Source organism: Solanum stenotomum, chromosome 1 (genome assembly GCF_019186545.1).
Source record: "Solanum stenotomum isolate F172 chromosome 1, ASM1918654v1, whole genome shotgun sequence".
Classification (NCBI taxonomy): Eukaryota; Viridiplantae; Streptophyta; class Magnoliopsida; order Solanales; family Solanaceae; genus Solanum; species Solanum stenotomum.
This window is the reverse complement of record NC_064282.1, coordinates 23813491-23836145: the sequence shown is the minus strand read 5'-3', so window position 1 is coordinate 23836145 and position 22655 is coordinate 23813491. Positions and strand designations below refer to the sequence as shown.

Here is a 22655-nt window from a genome sequence, read left to right as displayed (position 1 = left end):
ATAATTGAAATGTTAACAACTCTCTTCGTTTGATTTTAATTTGATACGGAGTTTTAGAAGATAAAAGAAATTTTTTAATCTTCTAATTTTAAATTTTAAAAATGTATAATATATTAAAATATTAAATAATCTTGTCGTACTAAACATGTTACGTAAAAAACTAAAATTAAGAATTGTAAAAATAAAATAAAAATTGAGGCAGACTAAATAAAAATAGACAAATAAATTGAAGCTAATGGAGTATTTTCTTATTTTATTTAGTTTTTGATAGAGACACCTAGGCTTTGTTTTGGAGGAAGAGAGATGGGGAAGAGTTGTATACAGGAGTTGGCTATGTAACATTGGTACTATATAACATATTTTTATTATCATATGAAATGTATTTAGACGTCTCTTTCAAAGAAAAGATTACAAATGATAATAGTATAATTCCCCTTTTATTTCTTCATATGATATTTTCTTAAATTTTAGCTACATACTACAATTCAAGTTGCCCCAACTAAATGTTTTATAAAATGGGAAATGAAAATATTTGATTTGATGATAGGAATATGGAAAGATGTGTATGAGAAAATTGGGATAGAAATTAGTGTAGAATTTTTCAATAAAAACTTTTGAAACAAATACAGTTACAGAGGCAAGAGTTCTAACAAGTGAAACAAAACTTTTTAAAATCAAAATATGTAACCCTTGAAATCTAGTTTTAAACGATTAAAACAGTTGTACATTTCAATTTACTTTACAATAAGTTATGAGTTCACCAAAAAGACAACCGAGGAACGACGAACAAGTCTCGAGTTGGTGCGGCCTATGCCCCATTCCCACCTCCAATCGTTACAAATAATCGATTACAGATTTACCGATGATATGGGCTACTAGACACCCATGAAAGCACAATTTCGCTTTACATATTCTTCAACCAAGTCACGGCCTGCGTATTCAAATTACTCGTGTCGCTTGTGGAGGTCGATGGCAGGGAACATATCATTGCATTTGCAGCTGTTCCACCACATCTGGTCTTTGACCTCACAACCTTCTTAAAGATCAATACATCTTAGGGCCGCTAACAATCAAGATCATAGTTTACATTTCCCAGGCAATCAAGTTCCATGGTGGTCTAGAGAAGCAAACTTGGAGTACAGTTGATATTACTCTTCCATCTTGCTTTCCACATTCGAAGAGTTCTCGAGGTCTGTTCCATCACTGTCAACTCTTTGGTCCTTCCCATCAGCCTCTCCATTTGACTGGCTCGCAACTAACATCTCTGCATCATCATGTGAAACCTCTGTGGACCCAGTTGATGTGCCCAGTCCACCACTATCAACTCTTTGATCCTCGCCATCAACCTCTCCATTTGACTGGCCCACAACTAACATCTCTCCATCATCAGGTGGAACCTTCGTGGACTCCATTGACTCTGAAGGCCCAGTATCGCCATCTTCCATAGCGGTCTTATCAGTATCCATACTATGGGATAGGGACATCACATTCTGCTCAACACTTGGCTCGGGGACAGATTCTGGATGAGCTGGATACTCAATATGGCTCATCATCCGTGCCTGTGAAGAAGATGCAGGTACAAGTCCAACAACAAATTATTAACAAAATAAATACCATGATAATAAATTTGTGCACACACTTTTTTAGATTTCAAAGCAGAGTACTGCTTGAACCCTGCTTTGAAATATGACATGCTCATAAAAGCTGTAAATTGAGAAGCATTTAGATAAACATTAAGAAGTGAAGGGCCTCTCAAGTGTAGTGTTGAGCAGAAGGTATTAAGCACAAAAATGTCTTAACTACACAAAAATGAGATGAAGGAACAGTTTGTTAACATTTATAGCATTGCTACCATTTCATCTTAACAAGGGACACTACCACCATGGACCATCTTCTCTAGGTTTCATAGAACATAGAAGACATTCAAGCATGTCACAGTAGATTACACCAACCTACAGTGTATTATTATTTATCGGTGACTTGCGAAGGAACTCATGCAAAATAAACCAAAAGTGGCAACTGTCCCCAGATATCAACGGCAAAGGAGTCAGACTACTCCCATTAACCAAGGTTTTCAATCAAATCCACAAGACTAAGCTAGCAAATTGCTTAAGGCTTCCATGTCAACCAAATAAATTATCCATATATTGCAGTCGGAGAAAAATACCTGATAGACCTGATGCATCTTAAAATTCACAATAGCCTGCATTTCCTCAGGTCCACTAACAACACTGACTGGTCCAGTTTCTCCAACAGGACGATTTGTCAAAGATGTGGCCTCCTCAACATTTAGGGCGAGGGAATCAGGTCTCTCTAAGAGAAGTCGAAACGTTGGTTGAAGTTCATAACATTGCTCAAACAGAGAACGTCGACAAAAAACGTAGAGACCCAGACGAGCACGGGACATTGCAACAATCAATCTTCTGACATCACGGAGGTGGCCAACAAAGCGCGTACGAACTAGAGACAATAAGATAAAATCATTCTGCTGACCTTGAAATTTATCAACAGTTGCAACCTGCCCCAAAAAATTAACAAATATTCATAGTGAGAAACTATAAGTCATTTATGTTAACTTCCCCATTGTTTCTTTTGGGGGGGCCTTGAAATGCTAGGAAAGCATTCATTCCAAAATACAGACACGTTAAATACTTGCATTATTTATGAAATTTGAGGTTATTCAACCTTAACAGACTCATATGTTATACTATTCATGACATTTGAGGTACTATCCACAGCTCTTAAAAGCATGTTTCAACAGAACCACCCCTTCTCCCACGACATACACACACACCTTATTCCCAAGAAACATGCCAAAGAAAAATAAGCTAGAGAAAATTTTGCTTTCCAATTCAAATAAAGATCCTCACTGGAACAACCAGATACAGCTCAAAGTGATAAATAAAAAGTATATTTACCTTGTGTGGAGGACCAATAAAGTCATAAGGGACACATCTTCTGTTTATAACATCGCGGATCAAAAGTTTCTGACCATTATAAGTAGTCAAGATTGATATCTTATTCGCAGGATATCCAAGTAAGCGCATATACATATAGACACTGACTATGTATTCAGCCTCTCCCTCATTTTGATAGAACCAGGGTGAAGGGGCACTTTCACCTCTGCCATTGTAATCGGGCACATCTACCAACTGATAGTCGTATGAGAATCCAGCATTTGCTTTATGAAAGACCGCATTCTCCTTCACATTAGGAAGATCCCCCAGTTCTCTGTATCTCCAATTGTAAAGCCGAGCTAAACTTGGCCGTGCCCTACCCTGGGCATTGAGCTCAATATATGGTATCCCTAGTCTGACAAATCTTGTGAAGAGACTCTGATCCATGTGGCTGTACTTCTGAAAAGCCATATTTTTCACGACAGGGGGCAATTGATGATGGTCCCCAATCAGTATACAGCGTTTAAGCCGAGCATAGCCATCTTCCTGCCTCTGAAGCAACATCGGGATGAAAGTTTCAATTTCCAAAATTTGGGCACTTTCTTCCATCAACAGGTTGTCATACTTAAAACCCACTTGAAGAAAATCCTTCCTTTTAAGTGCCGCATGAGTGCAGGTCATTGCCACAATTTTTGCCTGTTTGGTCATCAGGTAATTAGATCGATCAACAGTAGACTTGAGCAATTCAAATGCCCTACATTCTTCAAGTTCTTGAAACATTGTTTTCAAATGACGAAAGCACCCCTTAGCTGAACGCATGTCCTTTCCAAAAGACTGACCCGTGAAAACTGGCTGGGGAGTATCAGAAAAGAATTCCTTAAAGGGAAACTTATCCTGAACAATGGTTGGGTTATCTTTCTCTGCAGCGCAAGCAGCTAAAAATTGTTCCCACCGTGAGTATACATGAAGCAGCCAGAAGTAGCCCGCAGTTTCACATGTATAACCAACATCTTCAGGCAGTTGAAGGGACCTTGCAAGGCGTTCAACTTCACTAAGCAGTTCTAGCCGCCGAACAAGCATGGCATTTACTCTCCCCTGACGACTGAAGTCAAGATCAGTTGCTAATTCTTGCTCTCCCTGACCAAGCCGGAGAAGGTAGCGAGCTGGCACATCTCTCTATGGTAATTACAACAGTGGAACATCATTATTATTAGTTGCAATAAGATTGAAAATTTCACATTTTAAATGCATAAAACTCATATCAAAGACCCAGAAAATATCTTACTTGCATTATCTTCTCAAAAAGATCATTTAAAGCTTGATTCGAATGAGTGATTATCAGGGTCCGTTGAGAAGGGCAATTATGATAGAGAACATTCAAAACCTGCACAGCGGTATCAGTCTTTCCCGTACCAGGGGGTCCCACAACCATGGATAAACCTGGCTGAACGCCTGAGATGATTGCTCCAACCTACATACGCCAAAGAAAGCAAGAATTTCAGAGTAAACTTAGTGGGACAATTAGATAATTAAACCAAATTAAAGCAATCAGACTTGAATCTTAAAAGAGACAAGCTACAAAAAGAGTGAAAGACACCAAAGAAAGCAAAAATTTCAGAGTAAACTTAAGTGGAACAATCAGATTATTAAACCAAATTAAAGCAATCAGACTTGAATCTTAAAATAGACAAGCTACAAGGAGAGTGAAAGAGAGCAATAACTTGAAGTCGAAGAAATTTGATTTGATCGTATGGAAGAAAGATAACACCAGCGTGAGAGGAGCACAGATTTGTTTTACTTTGCTTTTACCTCTCGCCTTTCAAACAGATAAAATCTCATTAAATCAACCAATCCCCTATGCCTCACTCCCTATCTAGCGGAGCCGACTATATGAAACCTTTATGTTCATTATGCTCAATTTGGGATTCTCTACAACTAAAGGTTCACTAATTTCACACTTAAACGCCCACCAACATACAAGTCACAGGCAAAATCAAAAAATCCTGAGTGGAACAACTAACTTAATCCCCAAGCACTCCCTCCATCCATAATTTATTGAACTTCTCTTTTATTGAGCTCTAACTTGACCAACTTCCAAAGCTAAATCAGACTAGACAAATTTACTTCTTTTAAAATTAGAATTTGCACATTTGGAAACTACACCCAGCGTGACATACCAGTGTCTATTAGGATGATGTTATTGCACGGTTAAGTGCACTTCTGCATGACATTTATATCAGTGAAGTTGCATCACTGGTTTTGATATCTATAATTATTCTTTGATATTTTGCACAGGTTTCCTCCATGTATGAAAGCTATCATACTTGTAAAGTTGATATTTTGCACAGGTTTCCTTCATTTATTTGGTGTATAAAATTTGCAAGTTGTTGTTCTTGTTCATGCCATTGGATCAAAACTACAGCAAAATTGCAGAAAAAATGGCACCAAAACCGCAGCCAAAAACTAAACAAAAAATCCACCAAAAACTGGACAGCAGCAAAAATTCAAAAACTGCACTTAGACAACAACAAAAGCTGGACCAAAATAATTCAGGGGTTAAAATAATATGAAAATATTAATTCCAGGGGTTTAAAATTTATAATAATGTGGAAAAATTAAGTTTAGGGAGTAAGAGGACTCTCCCATAGTTTAGGTATGTAAATAGCAATTTCACTGTAGTTCAGGGGTTCTTACGTCTTATCTCTTATCCAAATAAGTATATTTTACCTAATGAGGCACCATATAGTTGCTGAATTCCGCATAAGTATCACATGCTGGATGTAAAATATATTGCACTAAACCAAATTCAAGTTCCACATTGATATAATTTCATCACATGAGCACTTGTCCACTTTGTAGGCATTTTAAAATTTGATCTGCAAACATGTCAGTCCCACTGTACTTGAAATCTGAGGGTTGTAGCACTACGTGCAATTAAATTGGCAAAACTTTTTGACTAATGCAAGATTTATGAGCTCACAAGCACATATTAGATCCAGCCTTCTTAAGAAGCAAGTGGTTTTCTATTAGATGGAAGGGAACAACCTTATACCACAACCGCTTGTGTAATCCAACCAAAATAGAAGAAAGAAGAACCCATACCACATGTTCACTTCAATGTGAAAGTAGCAGTCCGACTCAAGAATCCCATACAGCATTCATTATTACTATAACGTCATTTTGAACTTATAGTGAACTATAAAGCCAGTTCATATTCACTTTGCTACTAGAATCTTCATATTTCTTGCCTGATTAAATACTGCATACTCATATTAGACGAGTACTAATTATTCGGCTAGCCCTTTTTTCAAATATGAGAAAACAGATGACAGCATTTAAGAATTTAGGAAACTATGATGTGATGTGATGCATACCTGTGTCGCGGTAAATCTAACCGAGTTCCGCTTTGGTTGATCCTGAGGATATGGACCTGGATCAGGAGGGATATATGCTTCGACAATAAGCTTGTCTCTTTCGGAATGAACTTCTGGCATGCCTGCAGCATCAACTGAAGCAGTAGTAGAATTCTCACTTCCAGGAAGGGCATGAGCTTTCCCTTTGAGATTCCTAGGAAGCTTAATCTTAAAAGGGGGGCTTGGTTGCACGTTTTCTAAGCCATCTTGGTCGACGAAGCAAACCTAGAACAAAGAAGATGAGGAAACAGAGAAAGATATAGAGAGTATAATGAACACACCAGCATAATGGTAAAGAGAAAGAAAAACAATATATACCTGATAATCAGGAAAACTCTCCCTAACATGATCAGCATCTAGGAAGGTATCTTTAAAATCTACTGTTTCAAGGAGGTCTGGCATATTAGTCCACTGTGCTGCAGAAGGATTTCCATAGCCCAAAAATATATCATGCAACCAATCAGGAACTATGCATGTTTCATTCATCAGATCCCTTATAGATTCTAAGATGGCTTTGAAATTATTCTCCTTCGGTTTCCTCCTCATCAATATATTAAATGTACCATAAATATCTTCTGCGCCTTTCTCTGCTATATCACCAACATCCATATGGTATTGTGCTGTGTCAAGTGCAACAGTAACAGTTCTAAGGTCTCCTTTGGGGGGTTTCCACTCGTCCCGCTTGATTCTCCCAGTAAAATCGTTCATCAGAACTCCCTCCTCATCACGCATCTCAATTATTTCACAGCCGCGTACACACTGGAGACCAAGCCTCTGTGGTACGGTTGCATTAGCAGCTTCTTCAGCACTGAGAGGCTCGAATGAAGGACGAATAGACAGTAAAAATAGAACATCGTGCTCTTTAAGTGCATTCCATTCTGACCTTATTTGTGATTTGTAGCTGGAGATACTGAAAGTAACTTCTGCTGTTACAGCAGCTGGCTTTACTTCGCCTATATTTGGTTGTTTAACTTCTGTAATCTTAAATTCTTTAACTGGCACAGCCATTCTCGACCAACCTCGAAAGGCTGGCTCTCCTTCATTATTGATATAAGCAAGGAGATGTGGCACAGCCTCTTGGATGTCCTCACGGATTTCATAAGTCGATTCAAGGCGAAAGAGGTTAAAGTTTCTAAGAAGATAGTCGTGAAGTGTCAAAAACTGTAGGTTGAGCTTTGGAAGTGCCAGGCATCCTTCCCCAGTGTAGTTGATGCTTGGTACAAGGCTTTCATCCCACATTATTTGCTCGTTAGGGTAAAGAGGAAGAGCATTTATGGCCTCTTTCTGTGACTGTTGTCTCTCAAAGAAAGATACCATTACTTCAATTAAGAAATCAACTCTATTTGAGCATGGATCATCAACTGATATCAGTTTTAGCTGCAATCAAGGCGGAGGTATCAGACAAGCAATGACAATCTTGCAGGAGATAATTACTCTTGCTATCGTGGAGTTAGGCAAGTACAACTACCATAGGGAATAGAGAGCAAATGCAGGAATATTAAACAGGTAGCAATAATAACCAGAAAGCAATTTTGAAGTAAAAGATGCATTTTCTAGGCCACCAACAACGCACCACTGACTTAGCAGTTTAAGATGCACTATGCAACATGATATCTCTCAAAGCGTACAGCAACAGAAATGTGTCTACTTCTTTGTAAAAGGAACAGTTATCTATATTCTTTGCAAATATAACAAGGTTTGCTTGAGAGGGAAACAGGGAGTGCACAGACCAACCACCACATCAAACAGCAATGATCAGAAATCCACTTCAATGAAAAAACATATTTTCTAACGAACATGTTTTAGCTTTTGTCATACAGCTATATAAGTTGTCCAGAAGTTCCTAGTCATGTGCCTTAAATATCTTCTTTTCTTTTTTTGGGTCCTTATAGACCTCAATGCCCTGAAACGAACAATCATTTCTCCATCATTTCAAAGGTAACCATGTTCATCACTATTAGAAACCCTAGGCAACAATCTGAATGAAATGTATAATCATCTGGAAAAAAAAAACTATTTAGCAAGAACAATCTGGAGATGCATTGATGCCAATATGGAAATAGACAAGAAGGAGTTGGCATCTTTAATTAATAGAACCCAATATATCAAATCAATGAAGGAAGTCAAACAGTGTAAACAAAGATTGTTTTCCATTTCTTAGGTTCACCAGAGAGAACATGTAAAGACAAGTGAGAATAGTTGTAAACTTGTAATCCCACTAGCCATTAAATCAGTAGTTTACAGAGATAATTAGTCCTTCAGAGCTAATCTATCTTTGAATCTTACATCTCCATAAGAAAGTGATATGCATTTTGGTTGTTTCAACATTGTATGCTGTGCTGAGTCATTAACTGTCATAAAGTTGATTTAGCCATCATCTAGGTGTCACTACTTCTGCTGAAATCTAATTCTCACACAATTTGAGGAACGATGTAAACATAGAAGCCATACAAACTTTACTATCAACACCGTTGAAGAATATCACTGTAGGGTTATAGTTCCCTTCACCAACAGCTTTAGCACCAACAACTAACTTCTACGATACAAGTAGTGCACCTTAGTCCCTTAGTAGATTCCGAGTATACACAATTTTTTCCTCATGGAAAGTACCAAAAGGGTGAATGAACTTGCACTCTTTACAGTTTCTATATAGAAGAGCTTTACATGATAATTAATGCACAGTGATTGGTATTCTATGTCATATATCAGAGATAGTAAACATCCATTCACAAACCTTCCGGCATACTAAATCTCTCAGCTCCTCAGAAGTAAGCACAGAAAGTTTCTTAGATAGATCAGCGCGCCTGTGTATTGCACCAACATTTGCCAATGCAAGTTCCCGTAGCTACAGAAACAGAGGAGAGCAAGAGATGTAAACAAATTGGATATGATACAGTTAGATTGTCCACAGAGACTGGCATTATCTTAAAAGAAACAATATACAGAGCTGCTCATCATCATCAAAAGAAACAGAAATCAGAACAGACCTTGGGTATCTTCTTAAATGCAAGAAGCTGGAATGACTGGAAACGATCATAATGAGCCTGAATCACCTCATCATCAGTCATTTGTCTCCCTAAATGGTCATCAATTTCAAAACCTTCATAGAACTGAAGTAAGTCAACCAGCTGGGCAAAAAGCTTTCCTTTTTCATGCCTATAAAGAGCACTTAAATGACATTTTGCAACCACAGCAACATCAGCAACAACAGGCCTTATATATCTGCAGGATAACCAAATAGAAAAAGCAATGATGAGAAAATAGTACCTAGTTGAAATAAATCTGGTGTTGCTAACTTGCTATATACTAGCAAATACAACTATGGTAGTGACGTCAGTCAAACTTAGAACTCACCAAGCTCTGGAAAAAGGAGCACAACAAAAAACTAAATGAAAGAAAATAATGCTCTAAATTGTTTTTATGTGTTCTAAAAGACTTCTAACATATCTAAACTAAAATGCCTTGTGGGTATATCACTACACAAAACTAAAAATTGTAATGGAATGGTATCATGTTCCTAATTTTCAAGCACTAGTCATTTTGAATCTGACTCCACACTGTACATGACACTCATTTTATTGTTTGGGCTACATAGCCAGCATCCTTTTTCTCCATTGGAAGCTGCTTTACTACAGAGAGCATTATTACCTTCTAGTTGGCAGTTGGCTCAATAGATCAATGAGAAACTCCATAAACCGTTCACAATATAGGACAGAGGCATCGTTAACACCTTCAAAATCACTTGTGAAATCCAAGTCATTATTGACCTCACTGTCTGGCTGAGGAAAAACCTTGCAATCAAGAACCTGATCATGGAGAATGAAGCATCAGAATTTTTCTGCTAAAACAAGCTGGAAAGAATGGTGGACAGACAAGTCCCTTATCTGATACCTCAAGAAACTCCTCAATTAGATGTCTCAAGAAATTCACTTCTAGCATGGTTGAGGTATCAAAAGATTCGCCTCTTTTAGCTGCCTCCTTGGCTCTTTTTGCAATTTTCTTCCATTTCTTGATTAGATCAGGGTTAACACAGAGCTCCATCTATTCTCAATAATAATAATGATAATAATAAAATTAGAAACATGGAATGAGGAAGATTATACTCCATTTAACAACATAGTAAGAGTTACCTGAAATCGACCATATGACAAGCAATGCCAACACTGTAGACCGGCTAACCTCAAAACCTTTTTACTCACTATCTCGTCTTCTAAACTCTAAATGAACAAAAAGTATAAATAGTTCATCAAACCAAAAAACGAGGAACACCAATAACATTCTCAGAAAACAAAATAGGAAAGTAATTGTATAGCAGCCATGAAAAAAACACAAGAAAGCAATTCAGACCCTAACAACAGTTGCTGGTAAAAAGATATTCGTTTTTCTTTATCGGTGAAGATCAAAAAAAATTATGCTTTACCAACATTCAAGATGGATTTGGGCTATACGCCTACACCGTGTTGAGAAATGAACCTCGGGAAGCATTGTCCAAAACCAAATAAGGAGATAACCAAGTACAACCATACTATTAACCGTGCAATTCTTACGGTGAGGAATATGATTATATGACTCAGAGATACGTTCAACGTTGACATAGGTTAAGAATAATTTCGTAAAACTAAGGAAGAAGAAATATGGATGCAGCATTCTCATATGCTTAGTAGAACAGGGAACATATGTTTATTCATACTTCATAACATTTACAATCTAAAATTAGAGAAATAAAAAGCATAATATAGAAAAAAAGTCAAGAGTCACAAAGTGAAGGGAAATGGATCAGAAAATTAGAGTAAGATCCGGCAATAAGGATGTAGATGTACCTGGAAAGCATTGATCATGAAAAGTAGATAATTAATTTTCTCAGGAATTGTCAAGCTTCTACCCTGCAGTAAGGTCTTAAACTGTTAGATAAAACAGAGAATAGAATAGTAACTTAGCACTAATGGAACAACCAATCAATTTTTCACAATCTATCAAAGCACAGAAATGTTCAAACATATGAAACAGCCACAATCAGAAAGTTATCTTAGATAAAGAACAGTTCAGTTCACCTTAAGAAAAGAAAAACAACGTGACAACCACATTCTAGCATGATGTGAGACGCATGAATGTGTCACATGTTGACGATCAATTAAGAGAAAGAAACAGCAACCTGGAGACCAAGATGATCGGAAACAACAGCTTTCTGGCATTCCAGTTGTTCATTAAACAAGCTCCCATGAAATTTTAGAACTCTATATATGCATGATAGAATAAATATACCAAACAAAATCATGCCATCTATCAAGATAAAAAGTAGTAGGTGATGCTGACCATTATAAATTCTTCTTTATCACTAAGCAAAAGATTTCAACAATTGCTTAAAGTTTTCGACAGATACTAATCATATCATATATCATATATATATATAAAAGAGAACCCTAGGCCCGCCTACGTGGCGCCACCACAAACCAGAATTCCCTTTTAAATTATTTATTTCCAAAACTAACCTTTCATTTCATGAAAAGTTGTGACTTTTATGAAAAGTTACGACTTCAATGAAGAGTTTTTACGAAAAGTTGTGACTTTTATGAAAGATTGTGACCACTTTTCCAAATAGTTGTGACCTTTTCAATAAGGCACAACAGACATTTGTTCACACTATCCTTTGTTGTCTATAAATAGAGGGATTTCCTCTCATTTTAAAACAATGAAAATTCTGAACTTCTTATTCTTCTTCTTTTTCTTCTTCTTCTACACAATTAAATATCCGTGTACTTTGCTCTTGTTGAGTTGCACACTAACATCATTGCTTATGTTACAGATCCTGGTATTTTTTTTACGGTCATAACTTTATGCTTATATTATTAAGGATAAATGATAAGATGTTATAATTTTCATTTTCCTTTACATTATTAATGTTCGTTAGTACGTAATCTTGTATGTAAAATAATATATTTTTTTAGTTTTAATGACCGATAGGTTTTAAGTATTATTTCATAAATTTCATGATATTAAATTCCCGCGCGAAGCGCGAGTAATTTTACTAGTTACCAGTAAGGTTACATACAGCAGGAAAGTATGTGTTTCTTACTTAACTCTGCACTAGTAGTTGTTGTCATTTTCTTTTCCTGCGTAAATTACACTTGCACAACTTAAGCGAAAATGTGAAATCTATGTACGTATATTTTATATGTGATTATATGTGAAATAAGAAACAAATGTATTAGCAACATCTGTGGAGAGCACCTAAAATAGACAATAATTCCCTGAAGGTGACTCACCCTTTACATAAGCTACCTTATTTTTAAAATGTTTTGTGATAACTCATAGCAAAAATAAAAATATTTAATTTTAAAAAAAGAAGATATTATTATATAGTAAGACTTTCTCATATTATTGAATTAAGAATTTTTTTAAATTAAACCACTAAAATATGTTTAGCCCAAGACAAAAACAAACCTCTTTCAGCCGAAGAACCCTATCAAGAAATGCCTTGAACATATCCTTTCTATCATAGAAGCAGATCCATGCAGCCACATTCTCCCGAAACTACAAGTTGCAAAAGAAATCCGGTAAACAGTGACTCGTAAGTATTTGCAGGACTCAAGACATGTTTATTTATAACCATTGCACATGACAGAAGCTAACTTTTCTGCTAATGAATCCAGAAATCACGACCACCTGACTAGCAAAACTCTTTGATCATCTTGTAAGTCAAACACAACTTCCCTTCTATTTAAATGTAGAAAAGCAAACAGAGACACCAATTTCCATTTTGAAAATAACATAACAGATGCACAATGCAACAAAATTACCCATAGATGTGCAGAGTAAAAGAAGACTTCAAGTATTCTATTCTCATGAATTGTTGTTTCATTGTGTTCTTTAAACTCTTCATTCCATGTTGTTCTGTTTTTTGGCTTCGGGGGAGAGAGTTTATTCTCACCAAGCATTTCCTCTATTAAGCTTCACTTGGATTTTGACAAACTGTATTTTTATTCAAAGCTAACAATGTCTTGTAAGATTCTTTCGACAATTTTAACGTTGGGACTTAGGACAGGGTTACACCTCCAACCAGTGTGGGCATGTTGGGTATTCTTATGTTGGAAATTTATATACCTGAGCAGTGATGGAAAAGTGGCTGTGCAGATAGGCATGTGAAGAAACAATTACACAGGCTCTATCTGCCAGAAGCTAAAAATGATAAAAGCCCTAACTGGGTTGTACCTTGCGTGCTGAAAGATGATTTCCCAAATTTATCTGTTGTTACGAATTACTATAAGAATGTCACTCTAGCTTAACTGATTAATAAGGCGGAACAAAGGTGACCCTGGATGTTTCTTTTAAGAGACCCTAATAGGACAGGAAGGTTGAAACGTGGAAGCTTCTTTCAGAGGTCATATACACACACAAACTTTATTAAGGATTGATTAGGTTGCTTGAGAAACCCCAAACACGGAGGAAACTACAGTGAAATCATACCATAGTCTCTTGTGCATGGGGTGACAATAGGGCTCTATGAAAATCAATATAGAATTCAGAGTTAGGAGAAAAGTGGTGTTCTATACGTTGCGGAGCAAGGGATGCTATCAGAAGGAAGACAATTTTAGTAGAAGATGTATAATATTATAAGTTGTTTTTTGCAAAATTATGGAGAGGACACCCACTACTTGTGTACATAGAGGCTTTGTTTAAATATCTACATACATATAAATTATATATATATATATGCTGTACGTGTATGTCTGTGTATATAGAGAGAGAGAAACACACACACAATGTATTTAAACATATAGAGAAAGAGAAAGAGAGAGAACGAAGTAAAAGAATTTTAGATGGGATCAAACATTTAATCTGTCGTGTTAACAGTTTACTGGTGTCGACCTTACACATTTGGTCAAAACAGTAAAGACACTGAGTTACAATTTTTGGAGGGCTAAAGCAGATTTTTCCTGCATCGCGATTGCAAAAGACAACACCAACTTAGTAAGGTACTAATAAGCACTTTGATCTATCCCTAAAAAGGAAAAAAAGGAAAAAACAAAGAAAGAGATTCTATCAACAATTGTTGATGGGTTGAGCCCCATGAGGTTCAAATCCCAGTGGATACAAGAACACTAGGTGATTTTTCTTATTCATCCGAGCCTTGATGAACAAAATTACCCGGTACTTGTATTGGTAGGAGGTATCCCCGTGGAAATAGGTAAGGTGGGCACAAACTGGCCCGGGACACGATCATAAAAGAAAATGTTGATGATTCTGATAAGCAGAGCTGCAAGCAAAATCTTGACTATGTAATCACCAAGTAAGGAGGAAAAATAACTTCCCATCTCTGAGCACACCCTAACAGACAACCAGAAACACCAACTAACTCAAATGAGTGCAGTAGTAGAACAACAGCATACCTTCTCATTGACCATCAGTATCATTGACATCACATGCTCGAAGGAAGAAGCCTCTGGATCAAAATTGGGCCAAAGATAATTTTCCAAATACTGGCTAACCTCCAATATCATCACCCTCTGCAGTGGCACTGGCTTTCTCCCCCCTTTACACAAACCATTATAGAGGATGATCAATCAAAATTTATTTCAGTACAACACGCATTTGCACATGCATAATTACCATACACATCATAGAAACTCATATATATCCAATTATATTATCTATCGGTACAAAAATTTAAGTCCTTTCTTGACTGACTTTTAGACTTCAATGGAACACATGATACTTAACTTTTTTTTAAGAATAAAACATAAGTATTACACATTCAATTTATTTTTTTCAATTTCAAACAGGACATAATACATTAACAGTCAAAATTCACTATGCTAAAATTCTGAGAAGCGAAAAGGCTTAAATAACGGGAAACGCAAACAAACTACCAACCTTTTACAGTAAGCTCCGTGTCATAAATTTCTTTAACAAGCTCAGGACTAAAGGTTTTCTTCTCTTCAGTTTTCGCCCAATTGGAAGCTGCGATTTTCGTCAAGCGGTCACGTTGGATCTCAGCAAGGGTTATGGAGCTAGGTATGTTCGACCCGGGCTTCGACTCCGGCGGCTTCTCAGTCATAGAAGGCAGCATTTTCTGTGGAGCCTCCGCCGTCTGCGGCGATGCTTCCACCGGGTACTCAGCTACCCGGTGGCGCCGGAAATCGTAGGTGCCAGTTCCGTATACCTTGGTCATAATTGCTGTAATTACACTTCCGAAGAGAAAAAGTTAAGGGTTCTTGTTCCTCTATGAGATTTGAGAACCGCAGAGGAGAACGAAGAACAGGTTTATGGTAAAAGAGAGTTTTTGGGGGTTTTGAAGATATTGGCAGTCACTTCAGAAGAAGAGAAGGCGGTGAAGAAGAAAATGCAGAGCTAACTTGAAATTTGTAGTTCCGACCCGAACCGGCCTGACCCAAATTTAAATGGATGCAAAGAGATTAATAAGCAATCGCTAGCCTAATTATGCTTTGTAGTTATAGTTTCGTTTGCTATCAGTATTTTTGTTTGTATATTTCGCTTGTCAATATACAAATATATTAAAATTTTGTATTTATACATTTAGAAATTTTTCAGAGCTTATCTATATTACTTTAAAAGCATCAACTCCTAACCTTAATGTTAAAATACTAAAATACCCCTATCCCACATACACCCAATCGGAAACACCACCAATTCAACCTGCTACACTTTCAACATCCCTCTTCGCCCTCTATAAACGACCATTGGTAAACGCCACCACTTTTGCCGCCTTATCAATGAAATAACACCTCCGTCCAACAATCACAACCAGTCGCACACTACCACTTTCCCCTATTTATATGTCTGCCACTGAGATTCTTTCTCCCCATCAAACACACCACAATTACAGTTAAGCACAGGCACGCAGAAAAAACTCAAACACATAATCAACGCATCTGCTCTGCCTTGCAAAGAGAACAACTTAGCATATGTTGTGCGATTTCATTAACACATTGTAAGTTCTTCCCTTCTGAATGGCATTCCCTTATTTTTTAAAAAATTTACAATCTCAAAGAAGGCAATATGAAACACATTCATATGGAATCCTTCACTTTGTTCCATCCCATGGCAGTAACTACAATAGTCACATACAGGGACAATTTTGTTTTTTTTCATTCAACTGATTACATACAATTTCGTAGCCATTCAAAAATAACATTGTTGCACTCATGTCCTCAGGTACCTGCAGTCATCAATATTCAACCAACATGGCGACTGAATCGGAACTAGCAAAACAGACTGTACTGATAAACAAGATACTAAAAAACTCTATTGAATCTGTGATTAGAGTCTTAGTTATTCGAAGGGGTTCAATAACACCTTATAAGAATTCAAGGCACGAAGGAACTTATAGAACAATCATATTAGTTGACGAAGAGGTAGCAACATTGACACTTTTACTTCCGTTATCGCACTGTTAATATTTGTTCTACTTATGCCACACCTGCTTAATAATAGGGCACAAAGATTCAAGAAACACTATTTAATAAGCATATCGAAACATGGAAGGACTTTTTGAAGCCAAATAAGAGCTACTACATTGCTAAAGGACGCTATGATCGTGTCAACCCCAACTACTCTTCTGTGCATAAAAAAGTTGAATTGGCCTTTACAGACAACACAGTTATAAAGGAGACCGACCATGAGGTTTCAACACATAAATTTTCTGATGGTTTTTTATCATTAGATGTTGTTGATAACTTATCTAATGGTTCTATTCTAGGTAACTATCCAAACATCAAAGTTGTTATTTTCATACTCTATTACGTAAGTGCTATCACTAATTTACATGAGTAATTTCCAGACTTGATTTGCGTCTTAGTTTAGGTGAATCCTATCATTCAAAATGCAACTTCGAAAAGACGAGAAATAGTTGTTACAAATGAGTTGTAAGTTTTGATGATTCATAATCTAACATCTATATAAGTATATGATGGTGCCCTTTTTACTTCTAACTGATACTGTAGGATGGAGCCTACAACTGTAACTCTTTGGGGTGATTTTGCTGAAAATGACGGTGCATTCCTGGATAAGCTTAAAGACGATAAGCCTATACTCGGCTTATGCGACGTTAGAGTCTCAATCTATAAAGGTATCCAACCATCTACTGTAACCGCTTAACTACTATAAACTGACTATAGCTCATGTTTGTAAACATTAACATGTCTTTCTTATACTAGGCCGATTTGGGATCTCTACTATTCCTGTGAGCAGTGTCTTAATCAATCCAATTTTCCAAAAAGCAATCGACCTTTGAGCCTGGTACGTTACCTTATTCACAAATGTGTTCAGTACGGTTACTTTAACCCAATTGCCAAAACATATGATCAAACTACACTTCACTATTGTAGCCAAGTGAAATCAAACCTTGCTCTAAGACGACATAATCCCTCTATTATCATTGTTCTGCAATTACATATACCCATATACCTGAAAACATATGCACTGAACACACCTCACTCTTAAAGGCTCGCACCACTAACTAACCTCATTGTATATACATGCGCGAAATCATAGAGGCTGACAACAAAGATATTACAGTAGCACCAACTAAGGCAATGAGAAGAGCTATAGAAGTTCCGTTGGACCATATTCTCGATGGGTTGTTTGCTGAATCGCATGTACATACTAACCGATACTCCACCCCTCCATAAATAAAAATCAGGTGTATGTTTAACATATATTCACAAATATGGTATATTGGTGGTTTGCAGGATTCTATGTACAAGTTCAAAGCAACGATTGTAGACATACTCAATAAAGATGAACCATGGTATTTGTCATGCAAAACGTGCCATAAGAAAGTCAAAGTTATAGAAGAGGCATCAGCTTGTACTAATTGCAACATTGATAATGTAGATTATGCAATGAGGTTAGACTCTGTTAAAACTCCATTAAACATCTACTCCTTACAAAACACATAAACTTTTCATATTAAATTTTTACCCTTATGTTGAAGATACTGCTTACGACTTGAAGTGTGTGGTGGAGAAAAACGTGCTCGAGTCGTACTTTTTGAAGCGGCTAATAATTTACTAGGCTGCAACGTGCAAGAGTACATATAAACAACCTCAATAAAGGTATGGAATTTATTGATAGAGTTCACTGAATTCACGTCGTATTTACAAAGTATCATGTGTACCTTACTGGCAACCTTCAAACTAACATATTCAATTGTTTATATCTTATAAAGAAAGAAGAATGTCACTACTACCGCAAATTGGTGTTGAGTAAAGACAAACAATTCAACTTCCTTGTCAGAATTGATTTGACAGATGCAAACCCCCGTAGGAGCTTAATTGCCGAAGAAATACATCAACTAGAAGATGAAGCACCAATTATCCTGGAAGAAGAAGTCAGATCAGTGAGGAAGTACAGGAAGGGGGCTAAGAAAACCACAAATGCAGCGGCCCAAATCAACCAAAAGAAACCTAAAGAAACCCAAAGCCGCTAAAGATTAGACGTCTTTCTGAATTCTGTAACTAAACAATGTGTGGCTTATATCGTATAACCAATGTTTGTATCTTATTATTTATTTATGTGTGAAATTCATATGTGTTATTTGTATATATAGCCTCTGCTCCATATTACCTTCTTCCATAGATGACCCTTTTGCGATGGCTACCACAGACTCCCCCAACCAGACTATGGTTATCCACCTGAGGATGCTTCCAAATCTATTATGGTTCATATGTACAACGATTACTTCCCAAGAAGATTGAATACTATTAAATTTGCGTATCATTGCATAAAAAAGTACTTTCATGCAAATATACTTATAAATAAATAACAAACACTGCCACATATTGTACTTATCGTATTTCCATAACATCACAAAGTAACTCTCATTATCCAAAGCAACATGTCAACGCAGCAGTCCATGCGTTTAAAATAATCACACAACAAATTCAGACAACCCCAACTATCGATACCCAGTAGGGGAATTTAACGACTACACCAACTGAACACATATGTACAATTTGACGGGATAAAGTCAAATCAAAAACAAACTTATGAATGTCTGACTGCAATTAAATAGAACTATTACTTGAGGAGTCAATAACCTATGTTATAGATCAACAAACTCTAAAAAAATACATCTTTAGGACAATAACATCAGTCATACAAATTTATAAATTCAAATCCCATAATTAATTTGGATATCATGATACAATAATTCTAAAAAAACGTCACAATCAGTAGCCCATTATAATTATCATTAGCAATACATGCACTATGAATGAATAAGGCCTTTCAATGGATCAATGACTACTTCATTAATGTTACTGATTGCTAGATTTAATTTATATTAAAAATGACATCCTAGAATACAATTGATATTGAAAGTGAGTTGTTCATTTATTAAAAAGTGACTATGATATTTAAAATGAACTTATTTCCTGATTACTTAAATTTACTTATTTTATGTATATAAAAGCTTATGGTGAGTGAATTTAATAATAAATAACTAAGTTTAATAATATTACTACCAAAATTACTAAAGTTGTGTCACCTTAATAGCTATTATCTCAAAGTTTAATTGCAAAAAAGCAATTATAATAGTTAATAGTAAAAATAGTATATTATAGAATCCTGCTTAACCAGAACATTAATGTTACTAGGACAGCCGGCAGGACCAACCAACACATCGGCCAACAGTCACGCCTACTCAAAACCATCGCAACTTTCCAATAGCGTTGCGCCGCAGACTAAAAGTTCCCTCCCGAATCGTTGCCACCACTTCGACAAGCCCCTCTTCAAAACACTGTGGCATTCCTCCATCTGACAATAACAACTCGCTAAACTTTGCGATTTCTGCAAGAAATACTGGATCCTCCAGTTATATTGTAGTCCTGACATTCCATTCTTCCATCTCTTCAAAATAACTATACATTGAGACTCAAAGTCACATTAAGTTGTAGGATCTATTTATTCAATCCCCGGTTATGCTGTCATATTAAATAAAATCCGCAAGACTACAAATTTTACACAACAACATCACGCACGACGAATTACAAATTGTAAGTTTTCCTTTATTATCATAACACATTCATAATAAGATTCATTATCCTGCCCCTGTGAACTGCATCCAGTAATGATATATGCATTATACTACTCATAATAATGAAAAATATACAAACCCATGGTGGCAGAAAAACAGTGGCTTCATCTTCAGTTTGTTCACCTATCGTACAGTGGGGAAAAACATACATTTCCATTCCTAAGTTAATGGCTTCAAAAGTCATGCGGCTAAGTCCATACTGATCCCAATTATATATATAATACATATTGCTTGATGAGCGCAAATCTGCCACACAATTGTAACTCTGTCATGGTCCCTAGGCCACACCAAAAAACAACCATAATGATAAGACATAAACACAGAACATTCCAACAATGCCTCACCAAGATGTAATACAAGATTATAAGCCATTCGGATCGTGGGGAATACAAAATCAAATTATTATTTAGACAAAATAATTACAAACACAGACATTACAAACATATCACATGAACCTAAGAAATATTTAGGAGGTCAGGACCTTGTGCAAATATGGTTTGAATTATTTCATATAGGTTTCAGTTGCTTCACCATTCAAATGATATTATCCCTGTCATCTTACATAGAGACTATCCTGTTATATATAGATAATAGCATAAGTACACGATTTATAAGCACTTTCAGAACAAATGACTGTACAACAAACACAACATGGTAATCCAGAAGAAACTTGATCAGGGAAATATTTCCAGCCCTTCAAGAAGCTGACAATATAACGGAACGGGCAATCTTAGCAAGTACAAATGAATTTGTAGATAATCTTAATGAAATGCGGATTGGGAAATTCCCTGGAGAAACAAAAACATATATCAGTTTTGACTCAGCGGAAGATGATACCAACAACTACTATCAAGAAGAATACCTCAACACCTTAACACCAAATGGACTACCACCCCATAGGTACATTATCTAATCCGTCAACCTTTTGTAAATGTCTTATTATGTTACTTCATAGCGCAAAAGATAAATCAACAAATATGTTCTTATCAATACATAACAATTAATGAATCTTTACAATTTACATATTAGGTTAGTGCTGAAAGAAAATGCCCCAAGCATGCTGCTGAGAAATCTAGACCCCTCAAATGGATTATGCAATAGGACTCGCTTAATTTGTAGAAGATTTGACGAGAATATCATACATGCCGAAATAACAACAGGTCAATATGCAACAAAACAAGTGTTTATTCCAAGGATACAACTATCACCACCGGAGAATGAAGGATATCCTTTCAAATTTATTCGGAAACAATTTCCAATACGTCTATGTTTTGCAATGATAATAATAAAGCACAAGGTCAAACAATACCTAATGTTGGATTGTACCTACCCAACATGTCTTCTCACATGGTCAACTGTACGTAGCACTATCGAGAGGAATATCAATGGCGACAACAAATGTATTGGTCATGATTGAACAACCAGAACGGTACAAAGGGACATACATAAGAAATATTGTGTACAAGGAAGTTTTAGGTGAGATTTGATAAATGCAAAGAAATCGAAGCAATCGGAGATGGGAAAACTAGCACATAAAATGAATCAAATGAAAGATTATTCAAATGTATTTAATAGCTTAGTGGAAGGGACGACTATATCAACAACACCATAGAACGAACTAATATGGCATTACAGTTCTATATATTCTATTATGTAATTATGCACTTACATTATAATACACTATTTAAATGGGACATGTTAAACATGATATAACAGAAGTAACAGACAAAATTGTTAATTATTGCAGAATTAATTCAAAACAAGTGTCGTAGCAAAAAATATAGGATACTACCATTGCCTGCACATGCCTTACACCACGAAGCTAACTTGCGTGACACCGCGCTAAGTATATGGCGTAATTAATAATGACATACAAAGTCATATTACAAACAACTCAAATATACATTGATATAAACTTCGCCGTGTATAGGGAGATGAAGACTTCACATACACGTCAAAGACACTTGCACATAAACTTACCATACCCATGTCCACAGTAACAAAATAATTCACAGAGAAACATGACTTCAAACTATCACATGCGACACCCAATTCATTTTCATTGTTGAATCAACCTCAAGATGATGAACCCACGTGCAACGCACGTGCAGTGAATCTAGTACAAATTAAATGTGTCAACAATCATATACAAACAGGATAAATAAATCATATATAAATAGCTAAGGCAAGCATATATAAATTCTGAATTTATACAATTAGGAATCGAATTATACAAATTCTGAATATGGCCCATGTAATATGATTATATGTTAGTGGCGAAAAGTAATT

The 22655-nt window shown here is 36.2% G+C and overlaps 2 protein-coding genes across 2 annotated transcripts; one reads left to right on the top strand and one right to left on the bottom strand.

Annotated features, from left to right (window-relative positions):
* Positions 1-582: 582 nt before the first annotated feature.
* LOC125844005 (uncharacterized) lies at positions 583-15636 on the bottom strand. Its single transcript, XM_049523225.1, has 15 exons — positions 15182-15636; positions 14698-14840; positions 12752-12841; positions 11131-11193; positions 10441-10527; positions 10202-10351; positions 9959-10116; positions 9298-9532; positions 9045-9155; positions 6629-7687; positions 6272-6535; positions 4183-4368; positions 2919-4073; positions 2168-2518; positions 583-1559 (listed from the first exon to the last, which is right to left on the bottom strand). Exons 1-15 carry the CDS (start codon positions 15477-15479, stop codon positions 1149-1151), a joined length of 4761 nt encoding a protein of 1586 aa, XP_049379182.1. The 5' UTR covers positions 15480-15636; the 3' UTR covers positions 583-1148.
* An 876-nt stretch (positions 15637-16512) lies between these two features.
* Positions 16513-17561, top strand: LOC125865477 (replication protein A 70 kDa DNA-binding subunit B-like). The gene is made up of 5 exons (XM_049545705.1): positions 16513-16683; positions 16763-17071; positions 17132-17193; positions 17272-17396; positions 17485-17561. Exons 1-5 carry the CDS (start codon positions 16513-16515, stop codon positions 17559-17561), a joined length of 744 nt encoding a protein of 247 aa, XP_049401662.1.
* The last annotated feature ends 5094 nt before the right edge of the window (positions 17562-22655 follow it).

What these genes read in the sequence shown, in the direction of transcription:
- LOC125865477 (XM_049545705.1), top strand. Translation starts at nt 16,513, where the DNA reads ATGGCGACTGAATCGGAACTAGCAAAACAGACTGTACTGATAAACAAG. An exon ending in TTATTTTCATACTCTATTAC is followed by an intron (nt 17,072 to 17,131) that starts GTAAGTGCTATC and finishes GTCTTAGTTTAG; the next exon opens with GTGAATCCTATCATTCAAAA. An exon ending in TAGAGTCTCAATCTATAAAG is followed by an intron (nt 17,397 to 17,484) that starts GTATCCAACCAT and finishes TTCTTATACTAG; the next exon opens with GCCGATTTGGGATCTCTACT.
- LOC125844005 (XM_049523225.1), bottom strand. Translation starts at nt 15,479, where the DNA reads ATGACCAAGGTATACGGAACTGGCACCTACGATTTCCGGCGCCACCGG. An exon ending in AGCCAACTGCCAACTAGAAG is followed by an intron (nt 9,533 to 9,958) that starts GTAATAATGCTC and finishes GTTATCCTGCAG; the next exon opens with ATATATAAGGCCTGTTGTTG. An exon ending in AGATGCATCAGGTCTATCAG is followed by an intron (nt 1,560 to 2,167) that starts GTATTTTTCTCC and finishes TCTTCTTCACAG; the next exon opens with GCACGGATGATGAGCCATAT.